The sequence below is a fragment of the Antechinus flavipes genome, chromosome 3 (assembly GCF_016432865.1).
Source record: "Antechinus flavipes isolate AdamAnt ecotype Samford, QLD, Australia chromosome 3, AdamAnt_v2, whole genome shotgun sequence".
Classification (NCBI taxonomy): Eukaryota; Metazoa; Chordata; class Mammalia; order Dasyuromorphia; family Dasyuridae; genus Antechinus; species Antechinus flavipes.
This window is the reverse complement of record NC_067400.1, coordinates 40,780,852-40,797,222: the sequence shown is the minus strand read 5'-3', so window position 1 is coordinate 40,797,222 and position 16,371 is coordinate 40,780,852. Positions and strand designations below refer to the sequence as shown.

Here is a 16,371-nt window from a genome sequence, read left to right as displayed (position 1 = left end):
GGGATTTGCTCTTCCTAGAGCCTAGGAGTGAGATCACCCGATCTTGCTAATGTGGATTCCTCTTTGAGCTTGGAAGAGTCATTCTGTGCACTGTACTTAGTTTTTCCAGCTGTAAAAATAAGGTGACCCGTCTCTGGGATCACTGATTTAAAGCTAGAAGCAAACATTGCTTAAGCCATTTTGTGCAGCAGCCTCTTTGTACAGAGGAGAGAGCGGAAGCCTGGAAATAAGTGACCTGCAGGTCTCACCAAAGCGGCAGAAGTGAGATTTGAACCCAGCCTCTCTAATAGCAGATCTGGCATTCTTTCCCCTGCACCAGTCAAAGTGATCTCTAAAAGCCTTTTCACCTCTAAGGGTTTGAGATACAACTCTGTCACTAGTTAGCCACTTGACTTGGTGCAATTTTAAGCATTTTTTGTGGAGTCAAGGGATCTTGACTTGTGCCTTTGTTTCCCCATTTGTAAAAATGAGAGGTTGGGCTCTGAGGTTCCTTCCAGATCTAGACACACACACACATATATATGTTCTTACAACAAAGAATTCCTGCCAAACTCCCATTTCCCCTGTTGCATTATGGGTTCTTGCAGGTTTTCTTTTTTAAGCTGAAATTAAACTGATAGAGAATCACAAATCCAGCCTTCCCATTTTATAGATGAACAAACTGAGGCACAGAGAAGTTAGGTTTGTGGAGAATCAGAGATCCTGAGCTATAAGGGACTTCAGAGGTCATTTAAGAAAACAGCTATGGAAACTAATGCTTGAACACTCTAAGTCTAGCCTTCAAGATCATTTTCAGACGAGATTGTTCCAATCCAAACAACTCTATTGGGTCTCAGAGCATATTTATAAGTTTTTAAATTAAAAACTTAAAACCAAGTTAAGATAGGAATCGGAGTGAGCTGAGAGCATCCAGAGAGTTGGAAGGAAGATTAAGGTGGGGGAGATGGAGATGGCCATTTCAGGTCACCAGGAAAGACCAGGACAGCCAGGATGGTAAAGGATCTTAAGATTGGGTCACATGCAGAGTAGTTGAAATTCTCCCTGGATTTACTGGGATCAAAAAAAATCGAAGACTCTGAGGCTAATTAATTCCTAAGTGAGAAGTCTCTTAAAATCTGTCTGGACAAGTCCTGGAATGGCCAGCAACTGGACTCCATCAATGGAGATTTCTCAGCTCAGCCAGAGCCCCAGCTGTAGCCCTGACAATAGTCTTTGGAGTTCCCCAGAGATCCCTGTACATCAGAGGCAGGCTGGACTGAATCCTAATTAAATTTTGGCTGAGACAGAAAAATCTGTGACAAACCCTCACCTGTTCCTTTCCCGATTTAATTCTAGGCAACAAGCACTTATTAAGCATCTATCTGTACCAGGCACTTATTAAACACCTACTCTGTGGCAAGCACTTATTAGGCTCCTACTTTGTGCCAGGAACTTATTAAGCATTTGCTCTTTATCAGCATTTATGAAGCACCTATCTGTGCCAGGCACTTATTAAACACCTACTCTGTGACAAGCACTTATTAGGCCCCTACTTTGTGCCAGGAATTTATTAAGCACTTATTCTAAATAGGCAGACAGTGTGGAATGAATCTCATAACCCTGAGGGAGTTGGACTAAGAACCTCTAAGATCCCTTTCAGCTCTAAGTCTATCATCATATAAAACCTCAGAGGTTTTATAATCCATCTCCCCTTATGCAGCAGGTAAAGAACTGGGCCCAAAGTTCTATGCTAATCTCATCAAGTGGTCCTTAACCTGAGATGATTAACCTTAGTGGGTTTGCTTTTTTAAACATATTTTAATATCCACATTTCAACATAACTTATCTTCTCATCCTATGTACTTTGTTTTATGCATTTAAAAACATTATTCTAAGAAAGGAAATCTATGGATTCCATAGCTTTCACCAGATTGCCTCATGTGATGCACGATACAAACAAGGATAATTGCCTGTGAAATTTATATATATGAAAATTTCATGGGCAATTATATGTATGAGGGAGTTCCTACCGGAACAGACCTCAGGCCTCTTCAAGGGTTTAAACGATTTTTTTCTTACTTCTATGCCCCCCTTTCCAAGTTCCTGTCCTTTTTCCTTTCCCTTCCTTTGCTCTCTCCCCTCCAGTCATTTTAGAGAAACTGTGGAAAGTTACCTGCTTATGCTCAGAAGCTGAATCTGACTTTACAAAGCTTTACATCACTGATAATAATGCTGCAGAAAATGGATTTAATCCGGTGGTAGAGAAATGACGGGATTAAAAGAAGCAGTGATGGTTGAGGGCTGTTAGAATCAGTGCTGGACGTTACAGGTGGGAGGGGTGCAATGTCGGGAAGTGAGAGAGCCAACGTCACATGTTGGTACCTTGGGGGACATAGATTTCCTGACTCCCCCACCTGCCAGAACTGTCCAGACCCCTTGTCAGCTTGGGCTTTGTTGGTGACTTATGCCCTGCTTTTGGCACAAAACCCACCGGTTTGTCTGGCTAACCCGGGAAGCCAGTTGGGCAGTTTTCTCTGGGACTAGTTGGTACAACTCCAATGCTTTAGGAATCTATGATTTGAGTCTCATGGGTACATACCCTCCACTAAGACTGACTCTCTCTGTAACTGGGGGTGATTTTCAAGAGTTGCTGAGGCCAAAAAACTTCCTTTATGAGAAACTGGCTGAGAAGGTTCTCTGAGTTAGCTTGAAGCCAGCAAAATCATCCAAATCCTGCCTCAGCTCCTTACTAGACATGTGACCCTGGGCAAGTCCCTTAATCCTGTCTGCCTCGGTTTCCTCATCTGTAAAATGAGCTGGAGAAGGAAATGGCCAGCCACTTCAGTGTCTTTGCCCCCAAAAAACCAAAAACCCAAGAGAGGGTCACAACTGAAACGGCTGAACAGTGCTTATGATGGTGATCCCCAGAGAGTGCTTTAGGCTATTGTGTTTTTTTTTTTTAAAGAAAAAGGTTAATTTTCTTATTAAATAAATGATCACATGTGAAGAATTCACCAGGCTACATCTAAAGAGCTGCTGCTCACCCAAGTCCCCTTGTTTCCTTCCTGCTAAGCTCTGGTCAGGGCATCCATTTGGAAAGGTTGAATGGGGTACCTTCTGCCCCTGTTTCCCAGGGCATTGGAAAATGAAACAGATTCTTTCAGTGTCTCTACTAGTCCTTACTCAGGGGGGACTCGTTAGGTATTTCATGTCATTAATAAACTGGCATGGCAATTTGCCTAAGAGTTCCCCTAATGATTCAGAATGATCTGGCTTTCCCCACGGGTAAGATCATAAATATTCAGAGTGATGGAGAACCTTCCAGACAGACCATCCCTGACTGTTGACTAGCTTTGTGACTATGAACAAATCAGCTAACCTCCTGGAGCCTCAGTTTCCACAAGTGTTAGGGATAAAAATAGGATCAGGGTTGTTAAAGGGATCAAAAGAGATACCATTTGTATAAAGTGTAATTTAAATATCAGTTAATAATTATTTTAATTTACATAAATGGTATTTTCAGCTCTTCAAAGAGTGAGGAAACAGTGTTTTAACAAAAAAAAAAAAAAAGTAAAAAAAACTCTGTTCTGTTGTTTCCTCCCTTCTTTCCTCCTTTTCCCTCTCCCCCCTTTCCTCCTTTTTCTTTTCTCTTTCTGCCCTTTCTTTTCTGGACAGCAGGTAACTCGCCTCGTTTCCCCAACTTTTGCACGTTTCTGTCAGTCAGTGCCCGGGTAGTTTTTAATTTCATGGAAATGGAGATGGTTTGTGCACGTGTGCCTGTTCCCCATCGGCTTTCAAGGCTCTCGCTGAAGCCCCTCCCTGTGCCCCCCCTTCCCGATGTGCGCTTTCCTGCCTTATTTCTTTCCCCTCTGCCTCTCTCTCCTAGCTGATGCTTCTGCCAACCTTCCCCTTGAGCGCTCAGCTCTTGCTAGAAAGCGATTCACATTGCAGGGGCTTTCCAACCGCCGAGCTCCACCCAAAGGTAAAACAAAAACCGAACAAACCAGTCACCGCATCTCATCAGCTGCCACCTTGTACCCCCGGCTCCCCCTCCATTCTTCCTTGGCTCCATCCTTTCCCTACCTCCCATCCCTTGAAAAGTGCAGTGTTTGGTATGGCTAATCTGAACATTCATCCATGCTACATTTCCACTCTGGCAATGCGGACAGGGTCCACTGGAGAATCAAGAGATCTGGACTGAAATTCTGATAGTTTACGTTTCACAGCCTCAGTTTCCCCAGTTGAAAATGGGGGTGATCATGTTTACATTGCCTTCCTCAAGGGTTATTGTGAGGAAAACACTGTAAATTACTGAAAGATTTGTAAACCAAAGATCATATTTACGGTGCCTTAGTCACAGGGTTATTGTGCGGAAAACACTTTGTAAATCTGAAAGATTCGTAAATCAAAGTCACGTGCTATACTTGTGGATATGATGAAGGGAGGTGGGCTAGATGATGGATTGAGAAATAAAAATCTTTTCAAACTTAAGATGCCACAAAATTGGGAAATATTGCTAACTCACGTCTAGTAGAATCATGGTCCCAGAGCACTGGGCTGAGAAAGTAAGAGAAAATCCAGTAGAGCTAAATGTAAAGTCTGGCACTTGGGTGCAAACCATCAATTTCACAAGTATAAGATGGCAGAGACTTGATGGGTAGCTGTTATTCGAAAAGAAAAAAAAAAATCAAGGTACTATATGCTACAAGCTCAGGAGGAGTAGAGATGGCTAGTTGGTGAAATGGATACAGCTCCAGGTCTGAATCAGGAGGATCTGAGTTCAAATCCGACCTCAGACATTTACTAACTGTGTGTCTCTGGGATAACCACTTAACCTACTCAGTTTGCTTATTTTTAAAATGGGCTAAAGAAGAAAACCAATCTAGTGCCTTAGCCAATAACACCCCAAATGGGATCACGAAGATTCAGACATGTCTGACTGAACAACAGCAACAACAATATGAGTGAGCAGTGTATGACGGCATCCAAAAATTATTAATGCGATTTTGGTGTTCATCTTTTCATCTGGAGTTTTTGGATCAGTCTAGACCAGGAGTGCCAAACTCCAAAACAAATGAATTCCTGCAACTTATTTGAAGTCCGCAAACTAACATAATCTATGTTTTATTGTATTTTTATTTTATTGAATAATTCCCAATACATTTTAATCTGGTTCAGGAACACTGGCGAGTTTGGGACTCAGCTTGACTCCTCTAATCTAGGTCATCACTGTTTTAGAAGGTCATTAATAATCTGGAGCATCAACAGCAGAGAAACTAGTATGGTAGAGTCCCTGACACTGAAGGATGTTGAAGAAGAAGAAAAAGAAAGGAAGGAAGGAAGGAAGAAAGGAAGGAAGGAAGGAAGGAAGAAGGAAGGAAGGAAGGAAGGAAGGAAGGAAGGAAGGAAGGAAGGAAGGAAGAAGGAAGGAAGGAAGGAAGGAAGGAAGGAAGGAAGGAAGGAAGGAAGGAAGGAAGGAAGGAAGGAAGGAAGGAAGAAAGAAAGGAAGGAAGGAAGGAAGGAAGGAAGGAAGGAAAGAAGAAAAAAAGAAAGGAAGAAAGAAAGAAAGAAAGAAAGAAAGAAAGAAAGAAAGAAAGAAAGAAAGAAAAAAAGAAAGAACGAAAGCAGCAGCCAATTTTGACTCAATATCAGGAAAAAATGATCAATTAGAGATGTACAAAAATGGGCCACCTAGAGTAGTGGTGAGTACTCCTCTTGAGAGCACTTCAAGCAGACACTGGAGGATCACTTTTTTGGTATTATAATGGGTAATCTTTTGCTATACACATTGGATTGGATGGCCACTGAGATCCCTTTAAGTTCCAGGTCTATGACCTTACATATGATCTTTCTGAGGCTCAGGCTCTTGTTTTGTGAAATGAGGGGTGGACCAGAAAGCCTCAGAAGTCTTTGTTGGCTCAAATCTTTGATCCAATGACCCTTTGAGTCTCATCCACATGAAAATATTCTGAAATTTAGGACCATAGATTTAGAACTAGGAAGATTTTAAAAGTTGTGGTTTCCCCCCTCACTGAGGTCTTTTTTTTTTAATTGAAGCCTTTTATTTTCAATATATACATATGGATAATTTTCAACCTTCACCATTACAAAATCTTGTATTCTAAATTTTTTCCCTCCCTTCCCTCCACCTCCTCCCCCTGATGGCAAGTAATCCAATATATGTTAAACATGCTATTCTTCTATAGATATTTCCATAATTATCATGCAGCACAAGAAAATCAGATCAAAAAGGAAAAAAAGAGAGAGAGATAAAATAAAATGCAAGCAAACAACATAAGAGTGAAAGTATTCTGTTATGATCCACACTTAGTTCCCACAGTCCTCTCCCTGGGTATAATGGCTCTCTCCATCACAAGATCACTGGAACTGGCCTGAATCACCTCATTGTTGAAGAGACCCGCATCCATCAGAATTGATCATCCTATAATCTTGTTGCTGTGTATAAGGATCTCCTGGTTCTGCTCTCTTCACTTAGCATCAGTTCCTGTAAGTTCCTCCAGCCTTTCGGAAATCATTCTGATTGTTTCTTACAGAACAGTAATATTCCAAGACATTCATGTACCGTAATTTATTTAGCCATTCCCCAATTGAGAATTCACTCTGTTTCCAGTTTCTGGCCACTACATAAAGGGCCTCCACAAACATTTTTGTACACGTGGGTCCCTTTCCCCTCAAGGGAGGTCTTTAAGCAAGGGTTGGGCTAATTCTTGTCAGTCATATGATAGAAAACATTCTTGTTTGCTGAATGGCTGCCGAGGTTTCTTCCAACTCTGAGGTTCAATATTTGCGGAAACCCTAAAATACTATATAAATTGAATTGTTTTTACTATTGTTCCCAATGAATAATCGAATGAAAACAATTATGAAAAGTGCTTGCTCCGAGCCAGGATCTATCCGAACCTTAGAGATACAAATACCAAGCCCTCCTGAGGTTGCCTTCGGGTCCTGAGGGAGGCAGCTCAGTGAATGGTTTGGATAGAATTTAGACCCCAGTCTTGAGTCATTTAAAGAATTTGACTGGATGATTGCTTTCAGAGAAATACAAAATTACACTGGCCTGTGTGATCTGAACAAGCCACTTTAGCCTTTAGGAAACTCGGTTTTCCCATCTGTATAATAGGTATAATGGTGAGAGGGATGATAGCACCTACCTCTCAGAGTTGTTTCCAAAATTAAAAAATGAAGAAAGCACAAAAGTAACAATCCAAAATTCTCCCCTCCCCTTTTCCCAGTCACTGCTTGAATTATTCTATTAAGGTGGAGCTGCTCCAAGAGTGTTCAGAGGCTTCTCTTAATCCTTTCTTATCAAATGATCTCCAAAAGTAACAACCCAAAGTTCTCCCCTCCTCCTTTTCCCAGTCACTGCTTGAGTTATTCTACTAAAGTGGAGCTGCTCCAAGAGTGTTCAGAGGCTTCTCTTAATCCTTTCTTATCAAATGATCTCCATTTTGACCTTTGCTCTTCTGACCAGGAGAGGCCGATTTCGCAAGACTTTCACTTAGGAAGAGAGAGAGGGAAGGAAAGAAGGAAGGAAGGAAGGAGGGAAGGAAGGAAGGAGGGAAGAAAGGAAGGAGGGAAGGAAGGAAGGAGGGAAGAAAGGAAGGAGGGAAGAAAGGAAGGAGGGAAGGAGGGAAGAAAGGAAGGAGGGAAGGAAGGAAGGAGGGAAGAAAGGAAGGAGGGAAGAAAGGAAGGAGGGAAGGAGGGAAGAAAGGAAGGAAGGAAATAGGGAAGGAAGGAAGGAGGGAAGAAAGGAAGGAAGGAAGGAAGGAGGGAAAGAGGGAAGGAAGAAGGGAAGGAGGGAAGAAAGGAAGGAAATAGGGAAGGAAGGAAGGAAGGAAGGAGGGAAGAAAGGAAGGAAGGAAGGAAGGAAGGAAGGAAGGAAGGAAGGAAGGAAGGAGGGAAAGAGGGAAGGAAGGAAGGAGGGAAGGAGGGAAGAAAGGAAGGAAGGAAGGAAGGAGGGAAGGAGGGAAGGAAGGAAGGAATGAAGGAAGACTGAGGTTCACAGAGGCAGTGCAGTGCTATCCAGCCCTGGTTTGCCAGTCAGCTCTGCTTCTGTCTAGCTGTGTATAGTGGGGAAATACTTAAGCTCATTGGGCTCCAGATTTCTCAGCTCCAAAATGGAGGGCTTCCAAAGTCTCTTCCAGCTGCAAATCTCTGATGCTAGGAAGCAGCTAGGTGGATAGAGTTCTAGGTCTGCAGTCAGGAAGACCCAAATTCAAATCTGGCTTCAAATGCTTGTTACCTATGTGATACCAGGCAAGTCACTTTGTGTCTAATTGCCTCAGTTTCTTCATCTGTAAAATAGAGATAATAACAGCACCTACCTTCCAGGATCATTTTGAAGCTCAAATTATGTATTTAGGAAGTACTTCGCATGTAGTAGATACTTTATATATGCTTGTTTCCTTACATCAGTAATAAAAGTGGCCAAATTAAGTTTCAAACTACAAGTTCCATCATTTTCAAGACAATTATTTTTTCCTTTTCATTAATCCCATTCCTTTTCTTTTTAATTTCTTCTTTGTTTCTTTCTACTTTTTTCCTTCCTTCCTTCCTTCTCCTTCTCTCCTCTCTTTCTCTCTCTCTCTCTCTCTCTTTCTCTCTCTGTCTCTGTCTCTGTCTCTCTTTCTCTCTCTGTCTCTCTCTCTCTCTCTCTCTCTCTTTTGCCTTCCTTTCTTTTTAAATTTTTTAAAATATTAAATATCTGAAACTGGGCAAGCCCATGCCAAAGAAACCAAGAATTCATGTGAACTCTCTAGTAGTTTTCTGATTCCCCAGACAGCTTTTCAATAGATCCTGGCTCTACTTTCAGAAGCAGGAGGATGCCCAGTTTGAAGGGCTGGGGAACTCCCAGTTGCCACCCATTAGGTTTTTTTTGTTTAACTATCTATCCTCTGCCCCACAGCAGAAACCTTAGGAAATTCCCTCTTTATTTTTCTGTTCTTGTTTGAAATTTAAGCTCCAGATTTTAAATTTAGATGGAATTTTGCATTGTAGTACAGCAGAATGCCATGTGAAGAAACATATTCTAGGTTTAAAGGTTCTTGAATTTGAGTAAGAAAGCTTATCAGTACCCGTTCCAATGATCTTGTGATGAAGAGAGCCACCTACATCCAGAGAGAGAACTGTGAGAACAGAGTGTGGTCACAACTTAGCATTTTCACTCTTTTTATTGTTTGCTTGTATTTTATTTTCTTTCTCACTTTTTTCTGGTTTGATTTGAATTTTCTTGTGCAGCAAAATAATATCATAAATATATATGCATATATTGAAGTTAACATATATTTTAACATGTTTAATTATTGGATTACTTGCCATATAGGGGAGGGGGGTGGGGGAAGAAGGGAAAAATTGGAACACAAGGTTTTGCAAGGGTTAATTTGGAAGAATTATCCATGCATATGTTTTGAAAAATAAAAAGAGCGATTAAAAATTAAGTAAAATGTATTAATTTAATTAAATCAATTAATTTATTAATTAAATCAAACCTATTTAATTAAACAATTAATTAGAAAAGAAAATCAATACATCCAATACAATAAAATCTACAGATAATTTGGAAGAAACAAAAAAAAAAAAAGAAAGAAAGAAAGAAAGAAAGCTTGTCAATAGAGCTATTTCTCTCTTCTTTCTCCATCCCCAAATTGGTCTGCTTTGGTCTGCTTTCAGAATGGGGAATTACTATCACAAGGCCACATGCTGACTATTTTTTGCTTCAATTTTTAATTTTACATTACCTTTATTTTTTAAAATATATCATCCTCATCCCCATCCTGTAAACAGAAATCCGCCGTGCCTGATAGTTTTATCATATCTCTCTCTCCTCTCCCTACACTCATACCCCACGCCCTCTCCTCCAAAAGGAAACATTCATCAACAGGATGCTTCCTGCGGAGACAAGCCTTCCCAACCGTTCCTCCAGGGAAAGAGCGAGGAAGGAAGGGTGATGGAAAGGGTCTGGTTGTTGGAACTTCTGGGTACCCTTGTTGTGGACCAAAGCCCCCGAGCCACCTGCAGAGACTTCCCTGGCTGGGTGCCCGTGGCCTGCAGGCAGTTTGTGACTGTCACCTGGAAGCTGCAGCGGGCACCCGCACCGGGTCCGTGTGTTTGGGGATGGGGTTCCCTCTTCTGCTGCAGGCGTCAGCCCGTGTCTCCAGGAGTGGGGAAAGTGGGGAAGGAGGAGGGAGGAGAAAGGTGCGGGAAAGAGATCCCCTTGGAGAAACACAGGGGCCGTAGCCAGGGGCCACCAGATCCATCCTTCTTTTTCAGATGAGGAAGCTGAGACACAGAAAGGTTTAGGTGATTTACTCAGTGTATATATACAAGCTAAATATATAACATATATACACATAAATTTTGTGTATTTCATATATATCTATATAATGCGTAGGTTAGGGATCATGTATATATGATATATGTGAACATATGTGCATTTTATATATAATACATAGTATGTATATTATATATGAATATATATGTGTTATAGACACACATAATATATAATGTATAGGTGAATATATTGTGTATTATATATACATGCATTATGTATGAATATGTGTTTTATATATCTACATACATACATTATATGTATTAATATCTGTGTGTTTCATATAGATCTATATACATGCATACATTATATAGCATGTATATATGAATAGATAGTGTGTATTTTATATATACACGCATACATTAAACATTAATCTGTTTCATATATTTACATACACGAATACATTATATATCATGCATATATTAATATATTGTGTATTATATACAGGCATACATGGCATGTGATACGCATGTTTTATATGTTTACATACATACACTATATATCATGAATATATGAATATATTGTGTATTGTATACACGCATACATTATATGTGATATATGTGTGTTTCATACAGCTCTACAGACATGCACACATCACACACATGCACGAGTTAACACCCTCGATCCCGATGTAGGTCAGAGATCGCGAGTGAGAGGCAGCCGCTCGCTGTCGCCGACCTAAGTGCCCCAGGTGGGACCGGAACCAGACTCCCCGGCCGGATCTGGGCCCGAGGAGGCTCCGCCGTTGGGACTCGCCCTTGGGGGGAAGCTCGCGGCATTCTGAGCCGCCCCTCCTGGCAGGGGCCGGGAAGCCTCCAGGCCGCATCCGATGCGGTAGAGCTTGTTACGGAGGCTTCCTCCGCGGACCGTTTGCGGCCCCCCGACTCCCTCTGCTTCCGAGCTTTAAGGCCGCTAAGGGACCCGAGGCCGGTTTGGATGGATCTCGGTGACTTCCCTGCGCTGGCGCGTCTGGCTCGGTGCAAGGCCACCTTGCATGGGCCCAGACTGTTCCGGGGACTGAGGCTCGCGGAAGAGCGGGGCCCAGCTCCGGCCCAGCCCCGAACCAGCCCCGGCCCAGCCCCGGCCCAGCCCCGGCCCAGCCCCGGCCCAGCTCCCACAGCACCGTGGGCAGGCTCGCCGCCCAGGGCGCCTTTGGGGCCTCTTCCTGATCCCCGGCCCGTGAGCCTGGCTCCCACTGGGATTCCTCCCCCGGACCCTCAGTGTCCGTTCTCAGTGAGACGCGATCATGGCTGATGCGGCCGGGTTCCTTCCGTTTGGGGAGAGGGCCTGTTTTTGCTCGCTTTTAAAGGAAAAAAACAACAAAACCAAACTCTGCACAGGAGACTCTTTGTAAAGACTGGGAGTCACAGTATCGCGAAGAGGGGAAGAAGAAACGGAGCAGGGGGCGGCGTGAGCTCCAGCTTTCCCGAAGCACTTGGGCCGAGAAACACGAGCCCGCCGGCCTCCCACGGTCAGTCAGTGCCTGACACCGAGGCCCCTTGCTGAGTGGGCCCGGAAGATGAGAGCCGCGTCTCCTTCGGGTGGCTCAGCGGCAGAGGGCCGGCCCGGAGCCCGAGGCGCGTCTCCTTCGTCTGGCTCAGCGGCAGAGGGCTGGGCCCGGAGCCCGAGGCGCGTCTCCTTCGGGTGGCTCAGCGGCAGAGGGCCGGGCCCGGAGCCCGAGGCGCGTCTCCTTCGTCTGGCTCAGCGGCAGAGGGCCGGCCCGGAGCCCGAGGCGCGTCTCCTTCAGGTGGCTCAGCGGCAGAGGGCCGGCCGGAAGATGAGAGCCGCGTCTCCTTCGGTGGCTCAGCGGCAGAGGGCCGGCCCGGAGCCCGAGCCGCGTCTCCTTCGTCTGGCTCAGCGGCAGAGGGCCGGCCCGGAGCCCGAGGCGCGTCTCCTTCAGGTGGCTCAGCGGCAGAGGGCCGGCCCGGAAGATGAGAGCCGCGTCTCCTTCGGGTGGCTCAGCGGCAGAGGGCCGGGCCCGGAGCCCGAGCCGCATCTCCTTCGGCTGGCTCAGCGGCAGAGGGCCGGCCCGGAAGATGAGAGCCGCGTCTCCTTCGGGTGGCTCAGCGGCAGAGGGCCGGCCCGGAACCGAGGCCCGTCTCCTTCGGCTGGCTCAGCGGCAGAGGGCCGGCCCGGAAGATGAGAGCCGGGTCTCCTTCGGGTGGCTCAGCGGCAGAGGGCCGGCCCGGAAGATGAGAGCCGGGTCTCCTTCGGGTGGCTCAGCGGCAGAGGGCCGGCCCGGAGCCCGAGGCGCGTCTCCTTCGGGTGGCTCAGCGGCAGAGGGCCGGGCCCGGAGCCCGAGCCGCGTCTCCTTCGGCTGGCTCAGCGGCAGAGGGCCGGCCCGGAAGATGAGAGCCGGGTCTCCTTCGGGTGGCTCAGCGGCAGAGGGCCGGGCCGGGAGCCCGAGGCGCGTCTCCTTCGTCTGGCTCAGCGGCAGAGCCGGCCCGGAGCCCGAGGCGCGTCTCCTTCGTCTGGCTCAGCGGCAGAGGGCCGGGCCCGGAGCCCGAGGCGCGTCTCCTTCGTCTGGCTCAGCGGCAGAGGGCCGGCCCGGAGCCCGAGGCGCGTCTCCTTCAGGTGGCTCAGCGGCAGAGGGCCGGCCCGGAAGATGAGAGCCGCGTCTCCTTCGGGTGGCTCAGCGGCAGAGGGCCGGGCCCGGAGCCCGAGCCGCGTCTCCTTCGTCTGGCTCAGCGGCAGAGGGCCGGCCCGGAGCCCGAGGCGCGTCTCCTTCAGGTGGCTCAGCGGCAGAGGGCCGGCCCGGAAGATGAGAGCCGCGTCTCCTTCGGGTGGCTCAGCGGCAGAGGGCCGGGCCCGGAGCCCGAGCCGCATCTCCTTCGGCTGGCTCAGCGGCAGAGGGCCGGCCCGGAAGATGAGAGCCGCGTCTCCTTCGGGTGGCTCAGCGGCAGAGGGCCGGGCCCGGAGCCCGAGCCGCGTCTCCTTCGGCTGGCTCAGCGGCAGAGGGCCGGCCTGAAGATGAGAGCCCGGTCTCCTTCGGCTGGCTCAGCGGCAGAGGGCCGGCCCGGAGCCCGAGGCGCGTCTCCTTCGGGTGGCTCAGCGGCAGAGGGCCGGGCCCGGAGCCCGAGCCGCGTCTCCTTCGGCTGGCTCAGCGGCAGAGGGCCGGCCCGGAAGATGAGAGCCGGGTCTCCTTCGGGTGGCTCAGCGGCAGAGGGCCGGGCCGGGAGCCCGAGGCGCGTCTCCTTCGTCTGGCTCAGCGGCAGAGCCGGCCCGGAGCCCGAGGCGCGTCTCCTTCGTCTGGCTCAGCGGCAGAGGGCCGGGCCCGGAGCCCGAGGCGCGTCTCCTTCGGCTGGCTCAGCGGCAGAGGGCCGGCCCGGAAGATGAGAGTCGGGTCTCCTTCGGGTGGCTCAGCGGCAGAGGGCCGGGCCGGGAGCCCGAGGCGCGTCTCCTTCGGGTGGCTCAGCGGCAGAGGGCCGGCCCGGAGCCCATGTGCAGGGGTTATACCCTATAACCGGAGCTCCTTCACAGAATAGCGTGAGGAGCTAACATGTGTCTGGAAAATAGAAGGCGCCTTCCCTCTCAGAATATAAGGGACAGCTTGTGGCTAGGTGTAGAGTGTTCTCACTTATTCTGTAGGAGTTTTCTATGTTCAGTGATTTTCCTCTTTATTCAGATTCTTTGCCCGCGGTACCATAGCCCTGTCCTCCTGGCACAGAGAGAAGCAGAGCAGATGGCCCCAATCCAGACTAGAGTTCAGCCCAGCTCTGCCCCTGGATAAATCTGGGGGATTTTTATTTTATTTTATTTTATTTTATGCTGTCCCACATGCATTTAGTGAGGTGCCCCCCCCCCCCTTGTGTCTGGAAAGTCTCGGCCTCTCTCGAGCTCATGTTACTCTCCCATCTTGGAGAAGGGCTCTTAATCCCTGGGACTTGCAGCTTCTGGAGCCCACGGAGCCTCGGTCCCTTTGTTCAGAGCAGGGATCGGGCAAGGCTTCCGAGGAGAAGCAAACAGTTAGACGGCGGGTGAAGGGGAGGCGGAGAGAGGAGGAAAGGGAGTGAGGGGCCTGTGGACCCCAACGGGGATGAGCTGAGCCCTGCTCTGCACTCTCTGCCGGTGACCCTGAGCTGCTGCTCCTGGCACCTCTCCCACACTACCAGAGACTCCATTCCCTATATTGGTAAAGCAAGTTTCTACATCGGGAACTCCCCTCGTCAATGATGAATCACAGATCTGGTCCCTTTCCCCTTGAAATCAATGTCAAAAATTTGACATTTTGGTTTGGGTTGGGAATTTGAGTTGGGAATTCCCACGACTCCATGGTCTCCCCTGAAAGTCCCCTCTAGTTCCCATGCTGTATTCTGTTTTACTAGCCCTCGCCTATGAAAAGTAATGACAGCTAGCATTTCTATAGCGCTACTGGGTGCCGGGCCCTGTGCGAAGTGCTTCCTGATTATGATTTCATCCGACCCTATTATCCCCATTTTACAGACGAGGAAACTGAGGCAAACGGGGGAGTGACCTAGGCAGGCTCACACAGGTAGTGAGGGTCTGATTTCTGTTCGCACAGGACCCTCCTCCCGTTTCCAGCCTGGATTCTCGCCAGGCAGCACACATTATGTAAGACAAATCACATTAATTATTCACCATGTGCCTCCTTTGTGCCCTGGGCACTGGGCTAAACTTCGGGCATACAAGGACAAAGAATGTCCTTAAAGTTCCCCCTGACGGAGAAGAAAACAAGGACACAGGAAACATGTGCAGCGTGAATATGTTTGCTGGATATAGTTACATGCCAAGGGCTTAAATGCAGGAAGTAGGAGAAGGACCCTTGTGCATGGGGGACCAGAAGGAAGACAGACTGACCTTAAAATCAAGAAGATCTGGGTTCAAATCCAGTCTCAGACATTTCCTAGCTGGGCAGGCCACTGCATCTCCTGGACCTCGGTTTCTTCATCTGTAAAATGGGGGGAATTTCATACCTGCAGCACCTAAGTGCTGCCATGAAGGTCTGAGGAAACAACGGGTACGGAGCATTAGAGAAAGGAACGCTGATGTGGTTCTCCCTCTCATCACCATTGTGAGTGTCTCATTCCCTGGACTGTTCTCACCAGAGGGATGATTGGCTTGGGGAAGACCCCCAAACCTCATCTCCCCAAGCACCCCCGGGGTCCCCAGGCTCCCTAACCCGTGTCTCTGCTTGTTCTACCAGATCCCGAGGCTAAAGAGAAAGATGTTACCAGGCGCTTCTCCCTCGCCTCCTCCCTCGGCACCGCGGCTCCCACCCCCACCGGCCCTACCAAAGGTACCGGATGACCCTTCCCCTCCCCACGCTGCCACCTGCGGCCCCTGGCACAGTGTCCGGGCAGGGCTGCGGGGCTGGCGGTGAGAGAGGCAGATGGGCGGGAGGATGGATGGGCGGATGGGTGGAAAGATAGATGGATAAAGGGGTGGATAAACAGATGGATGAGTCGATGGATGAATGGATGAATGAATGGATGGATGGATGGGTGGGTGGATGGACGGACAGACGGATGGACAGATGGACGGATGGATGGATGGACGGATGGATGGATGGACAATTGGATGGATGGATGGATGGATGGATGGATGGACGGATGGATGGATGGACAATTGGATGGATGGATGGATGGATGGATGGACGGATGGATGGATGGACAATTGGATGGATGGATGGATGGATGGATGGACGGATGGATGGACGGATGGATGGGTGAATGGATGGAAGGGCAGATAGAGATGGCTAATTGGATGGAGAGGTAGTTGCATATATAGGCGAATGGATAGATAAAAAGATAATTGGAAGATGAATAGAGAGAAAGAGGAAATTAATAGCTAAATAGGTGATAAATGATAGAAGATAGATGACTGATCATTGCTTGTTAGATGATGGAAGGCTGATAGATATGTTAGTAGATAATGTAGCTATGTAAATAGATGTGTAGATATGTAACTATCTAGGTAGATGATTGATAGGTAGAAAGATGGACCATTTATTGAACACTGCTCTGTATTGAACATCATGGTAAGATAAACAGGAAAAGAAATCAGAAAAGAGCATTTGTTGAATA

The 16,371-nt window shown here is 47.6% G+C and overlaps 1 protein-coding gene across 9 annotated transcripts in view; it reads left to right on the top strand.

The window, feature by feature from the left end:
* Positions 1 to 15,760, top strand: part of MCF2L2 (MCF.2 cell line derived transforming sequence-like 2) — a 333,832-nt gene extending 318,072 nt beyond the window's left edge. For 4 of the 9 annotated variants that reach the window (XM_051983253.1, XM_051983252.1, XM_051983251.1 and 1 more), the window contains one exon: positions 3,866 to 5,360. In XM_051983253.1, the coding sequence (XP_051839213.1) occupies positions 3,866 to 4,101 (236 nt within the window). In that variant the 3' untranslated portion in view covers positions 4,102 to 5,360. Of the gene's footprint in view, positions 1 to 3,654; positions 5,361 to 15,488 lie in introns of those variants that run through there. The other 5 variants (XM_051983256.1, XM_051983258.1, XM_051983259.1 and 2 more) reach the window with 5 other exon arrangements.
* Positions 15,761 to 16,371: the final 611 nt, after the last annotated feature.